Source organism: Ahaetulla prasina, chromosome 4 (assembly GCF_028640845.1).
Source record: "Ahaetulla prasina isolate Xishuangbanna chromosome 4, ASM2864084v1, whole genome shotgun sequence".
Lineage (NCBI taxonomy): Eukaryota > Metazoa > Chordata > Lepidosauria > Squamata > Colubridae > Ahaetulla > Ahaetulla prasina.
The window spans coordinates 10206197-10212895 of record NC_080542.1 but is presented as its reverse complement, the minus strand read 5'-3'; the positions used below and the strand labels follow the sequence as shown (position 1 = coordinate 10212895).

Here is a 6699-nt window from a genome sequence, read left to right as displayed (position 1 = left end):
CCAATGAGAAGATTAATAGTAGTGCAAATTTAGTCAATAGTTTGACAGTGTTGAGGGAATTATTTGTTTAGGAGAGTGATGATGTTCAGGAAAAAACTGTCCTTGTGTCTAGTTATTCTGGTGTGCAGTGCTATATAGCATCGTTTTGAGGGTAGGAGTTGAAACAGTTTTATGTCCAGGATGTGAGGGGTCTGTAAATATTTTCACAGCCCTCTTTTTGATTCATGCAGTATACAGATCCTCAAGGGAAGGCAAGTTGGTAGCAATTGTTTTTTCTGCAGTTCTGAATATCCTCTGAAATCTATATCTGTCTTGTTGGGTTGCAGAACCGAACAAGACAGTTATAGAGGTGCAGATGACAGTATGATACATAGTCTTTTATAAGATTTTACTATAATATTGTCCTTTCAATGGTGCAAGATACAAATCCCATTTTGAAGGTGTTGGAAGCTGAAGTAGAAATCATTCCAATTAACATTTTCTGGTGGATTTATTTAATTTAGTTCAGAACAGAATGGGAATATTGCATTTCATTACTGACATTTCTTTTCTAGATTTTGTCAAGCTGTTAGGTGCCCTTTGTTGCATTCTAAGATCATTGAGTAGTTTGTTTTCACTTTGTTTCTGTACCATGTTATAGATTTTCCTTTCCCAGAAAGGGAAAATTATCTTGTGGAACCAGAGATGGAAGAGTCCTTTTTAGGACACTATTAATTAAAAAAAAATTACATCACATCCAACGTCTGTACTTAGAGCAGCGTTTTGAAGGCAGGTGGGCAGTTATTGAGCAGAATATTCATATTAGGTGGACTAATTGCTTTCTTCTATTCAATTCCTGATCAGAGTTCTATCGTAACCATGAAAAGTAACGAATCGAGAATTAGCGAGTTCATACTTCTTGGTTTCACGGACGTTCGGAAACTGCAGCTCTTGTTCTTCGCCATCCTTCTCTTTGCCTACTTATTGACCATCACAGGAAATTTTGTGATTATCATCCTGACTAACCTGGACCATCGTCTACAGACCCCGATGTATTTTTTCCTTTGGAATTTCTCCATTGTGGAAATTGGTTTCACCACCACTGTCACCCCTCAAACCTTGTCCCACTTGCTGACGGGCCATAAAAACATTCTCTACGTTGGTTGCGTCATACAGTCTTACATGTACTTTCATCTGGGTACCACAGAGTTCTTCCTTTTAGCTGTCATGTCCTACGATAGATACCTGGCCATCTGTAACCCCTTACGCTACCCATCCATCATGCACAAGAGTTTATGCACCTTGCTGGTTTCTTGTTGCTGGATTGGAAGCTTCCTCATCATCATTGGCTCCTTTGTGATCCTCCTACAGCTTCCAATGTGCGACTCAAACATCCTGGACCACTTCTTTTGTGACTACACACCCTTGTTCCAACTCTTATGTGGGGACAAGAGATTTCTCGAACTTTTTGGGTTCATCACCGCTGCGCTTTCCTTGCTGGGGACTTTGACTGTTTCAGTGGCTTCCTACATCAACATAGTCAGAACCGTCTTGAATATCCCGTCTGCTACAGGGAGAAAGAAAGCTTTTTCCACCTGTGCCTCTCACTTCGTGGTTGTGTCCATCACCTACGGGAGCTGCATCTTCCTTTATATCAGCCCATCCCAGGCAGGCAGAGTGGAGTTTGGCAAAATAGTGGCCATTCTCAACACGATTGTTTCTCCTTTGCTCAATCCTTTCATTTACAGCTTGAGGAACCAACAAGTTCAGGAAGCGTTGAAAGATCTGTTGAGGCAGGTTGTCGTTTTTATTATCAGGTCCAAGGAAAATCTGAACACACAGTTGAACTTCTGAACTTGGTGTATCTGATCTCTTGTACAAAATGCCAAAAAATATACAGTTATTTGGTAGTTTGGAGCATCATGTGTGCAGCAGCTGCCCAAAAAGCCAACCCAGTTCTAGGCTGCATAAACAGAGGGATAGAATCAAGATTAGGTGAAGTGTTAATACCACTTTATGATGCCTTGGTAAGGCCACACTTGGAATATTGCATTCAGTTTTGGTCGCCGTGATGTAAAAAAGACTCTAGAAAGAGTGCAGAGAAGAGCAACAAAGATGATTAGGGGACTCGAGGTTAAACATAAGAAGAATGGTTGCAGGAACTGGGTATGTCTAGTTTAATGAAAAGAAGGATTAGGGAAGACATAATAGCAGTTTTCCAATATACGGTGGTTCCGTCCCAGGCGCCTGATGGACCCTGAGAGGTTCCAGACGGAGCTTGGGCCATTCCCTGAGGATCTGGCCCACGGCACGACTGAGGAACTGGTCGTGGCCTGGGAGCGGGCCACGGCCGGGGCCCTGGACAGTGTCGCCCCTTTGCGGCCTCTGACCCGGCGTAGATCTCGTCCGGCCCCTTGGTTCTCCGAGGGGCTGAGGGAGATGAAACGCCGGAGAAGACGCCTAGAGAGCACCTGGAGGTCCAGTCGCTCCGAAGCTGATCGGACACTAGTTAGGACCTATTCTAGGACCTACCTAGTGGCAATGAGGGAAGCGAGGCGCCCCACGCCTCCACCCTCATTGCGCCGGCAGATAACCGCCCGGCCGCCCCAGCCTGGGTGACCCGCCTCCTACATCAGGAGGTGCGGATGACCCTTTGCAGGGACGAGCCGAGGAGTTTAGTGGTTATCTATACGATAAAATCGCTCAGCTGAGGGACGGTCTGGACCGAATTTGGGATGATCCAAGCGAGGAGAGGAGGCACGTCTTGTTGAGCACATTTGGGATGAGTTTGACCCTGTGGCTCCCGAGGACGTGGACAGGTTGTTGGGGAGGCTTCACGGCACGACATGTTTACTGGACCCGTGCCCTTCCTGGCTGGTACTGGCCACTCAGGCGGTGACACGAGGCTGGCTCCAGAGGATTATCAACGCTTCTTTGTTGGACGGGGTTTTCCCTGCCGCCTTGAAAGAGGCGGTGGTGAGATCCCTCCTTAAGAAGCCCTCTTTGGACCCAGCTATTTTGGGTAATTATCGTCCAGTCTCCAACCTTCGCTTTGTTATGGTTGTTGTAGAGAGTGCCGTGGCGCGACAGCTGCCCCAACACCTGGATGAAGATGTCTATCTAGACCCGTTCCAGTCCGGCTTCCGACCCAGATACAGCACGGAGACAGCTTTGGTCGCGTTGGTGGATGATCTCTGGAGGGCCAGGGACAGGGGATATTCCTCTGCCCTGGTCCTATTAGACCTCTCAGCGGCATTCGATACCATCGATCATGGTATCCTGCTGCGCCGGTTGGGGGGATTGGGAGTGGGAGGCACCGTATATCGGTGGTTCTCCTCCTATCTCTCCGACCGATCGTGAGACGGTGTTGACAGGGGCAGAGGTCGACCGCGAGGGCCTCACTTGTGGGGTCCCACAGGGGTCGATTCTCTCGCCTGCTGTTCAACATCTACATGAAGCCGTTGGGTGAGATCATCAGTGGTTTCGGTGAGATACCAGCAGTACGCTGATGACACCCAGCTGTATTTTTCCACCCCGGACCACCCCAATGAAGTTGTTGAAGTGCTGTCCCGGTGTTTGGAAGCTGTACGGGTCTGGATGGGGAGAAACAGGCTCAAGCTTAATCCTCCAAGACGGAGTGGCTGTGGATGCGGCACCCGATTCAGTCATCTGCACCTGCGGCTGGGTGTTGGAGGCGAGTTACTGGCCCCAAAGGATAGGGTGCGCAACTTGGGAGTCCTCCTGGATGATCGGCTGTCGTTTGAAGATCATTTGACGTCTCCAGGAGGGCCTTCCACCAGGTTCGCCTGGTTCGGCAGTTGCGCCCCTTCCTTGATCGGGATGCCTTATGCACAGTCACTCATGCGCTCGTTACCTCTCGCTTGGATTACTGTAATGTTCTCTACATGGGGCTCCCCTTGAAGTGCACTCGGAGGCTTCAGTTAGTCCAGAATGCAGCTGCGTGGGTTATAGAGGGAGCTACACGTAGCTCCCATGTAACACCGCTCCTGCGCAGACTGCACTGGCTGCCTGTGGCCTTCCGGGTGCACTTTAAGGTGCTGGTTATGACTTTTAAATCGCTCCATGGCTTAGGACCTGGGTACTTACGGGACCGCCTGCTGTTACCACACGCCTCCCACCGACCCGTACGCTCCCATAGAGAGGGACTTCTCAGGGTGCCGTCCGCCAAACAATGTTGGCTGATGGCCCCCAGGGGAAGGGCCTTCTCTGTGGGGGCTCCCACACTCTGGAACGAGCTTCCCCCGGGTTTACGCCAAATACCTGACCTTCGGACATTTCGTCGCGAACTCAAGACTCATCTTTTTATCCGCGCGGGGCTGGCTTAAACTGGGATTTTAATGTTGAAATTTATTAATTTTAAACGGGTTTTTTTTTAATATGGTAAATTTTAATTATTGGGCTAATTTAAATAAGTTTTTTAAATCGTATTTTAAACTTGTATATTGTATTGTCGGTTTTATTATGCCTGTACACCGCCCTGAGTCCTTCGGGAGAAGGGCGGTATAAAAATCAAATAAAATAAATAAATTAAATAAATAAATAAAATATCTCAGGGGCTGCCACAAAGAAGAGGGAGTCAAGCTATTATCGAAAGCATCTGAAGGAAGGACAAGAAGCAATGGGTGGAAACTAATCAAGGAGAGAAGCAATTTAGAACTAAGGAGAAATTTCCTGACTGTTAGAACAATTCATCAGTGGAACAACTTGCCTCCAGAAGTTGTGATTTTTCCAACACTGGCAGTTTTTAAGAAGATATTGGATAACCATTTGTCTGAAGTGGTGTAGGGTTTCCAGCCTAAGCAGGGGGTTGGACTAGAAGACCTTCAAGGTCCCTTCCAACTCTGTTATTCTCGGCTATTGTATACATATTATCCCCCCTAATTGAATACTGATAAATATATTGTGACAATATTACTTTCCCACTTGTTGTGGAACAGGCGTAACAAAATTTAAACTACTAATACTATTTGTGGATAGGTTACCACATTTTTGTTTATTTTGTCACAACAGTATACACAAGCATCAACATAAAACAACAACACATCACATAAGTATATATATATGAGCAAAAGTATGCAATAACTATATTAATTTGATATAATGAAAGGAAACAATAGGACAGGAACTGTAGGCACTTTTGTGCTCTTATGCACGTCCCCTATAGTCCTCTTAGGAATGGGGTGAGGTCAATAGTAGACAGTTTTTGGATAAAGATTTTGGGATTTTGAGGAGAAACCACAGAGTCAGGTAGTGTGTTCCAAGCATTAACAACTCTGTTACCAAAGTCATATTTTCTGCAATCAAGATTGAAGCGGTTAACATTAAGTTTAAATCTATTGTTTGCTCTTGTATTATTGCGATTGAAGCTGAAATAGTCTTTAACAGGAAGGACTTTGCAATAGATGGTTCTATGTGTTAAACACAGGTCTTGTCGGAGTCGGCGGAGTTCTAAATTTTCTAATCCCAGTATTCCAAGTCTCATGGTATAAGGTATTTTGTTGTTTTCAGAGTTTTCATTAACCTGTCATCTGTCCACTATATTAATGACAAAATAGTTAACATAATTTGTTTTAAAAAAACAACCAAGATTAAAATTTCAAAACCCTCTGTTAGCAAACTGTTATTGTAATCAGCTGATAGAAAGTTCACCACAGTTTCTTGTCTATAAATTACAGTTTTGTGACCTCTTCAGACTTAACTGGTTGTCCTTGACATGTAACTGTAATTGAGCCTAGAATTATGGTTGCAAGTCATGTCAGTTATTAAGTGGGTCACCACATCACAGTGTCTTATTTTACGTTTTGTGGTTGCGTTCATTGAATCACCACAGCTTTTCAGCAAACAGGGCAGCTGTTAAATTAATCCATGCCACATTCTGGGAAATACCGTCCTAAATTGGGATCATGTGACTGTAGGGAGCTAAAAAATATCCATAATTATAGGCCAATCGCCAAGCACTCAAAATGCAATCATGGAGGTTGTCAACCCTGAAGCTAACCTGACTGAAGCCATTTTTGACCGCTTCAGGGTTGCCAGACTGGAGCTGAGGGATAGGGAACAGGGGGATTTGAGATAGAGGGTATTTTGTAGCCAAAACAAAATACTTTCTCTTGAGAACCAAGGACATTCTCACACCTGGTCAGAGGAAGGTGGAGTGATGCTACCCGGGCGCCAGACTGCACCGTGATTGGACCATGTGACTGATTGTTTTTTGTTTTTTTTATTGAAAGAGTTTTAAAAAAACAAAAACATTTCCCCCCCTTTCCCCCCCCTCCCAAAACCCCTTCCCCTCCTTCCCCGGCTTCCCGGGTCAATCACAAGGTATTGTTATACATAAACCAAACATAGAATAAAATTTTCCCTTCCAATCCAATTAACCACATCCAAAGCTTTTCATCTCCCAACCCCCTCCCCATTACATAAAATAACTTCCTAATTATTCAAAGGCAATCTGATATTTCTTAATCTGATATCTATTTTGTAGATAATCAATCCATTTTTCCCATTCAATTAAATATCTTTCCTGCGTATTGTCTTTTAAAAAAGCTGAGATTTTAGCCATCTCAGCCAAATTAATGACTTTCAGTATCCATTCTTCTATTGTAGGTACCTCTTCTTTCTTCCAGTATTGTCCAATCAACAGTCTTGCTGCTGTTATTAAATTCAGAATCAGTTTAGTCTCAATCCCTGTACAATCCG

General features: G+C 44.7%; 1 protein-coding gene across 1 annotated transcript; it reads left to right on the top strand.

Moving 5' to 3' along the window:
• Window positions 1-855: 855 nt before the first annotated feature.
• LOC131197879 (olfactory receptor 6C1-like) lies at window positions 856-1833 on the top strand. Its single transcript, XM_058182376.1, has one exon. The coding sequence runs from the start codon at window positions 859-861 to the stop codon at window positions 1831-1833; it is 975 nt and encodes a 324-aa protein (XP_058038359.1). The 5' UTR covers window positions 856-858.
• The last annotated feature ends 4866 nt before the right edge of the window (window positions 1834-6699 follow it).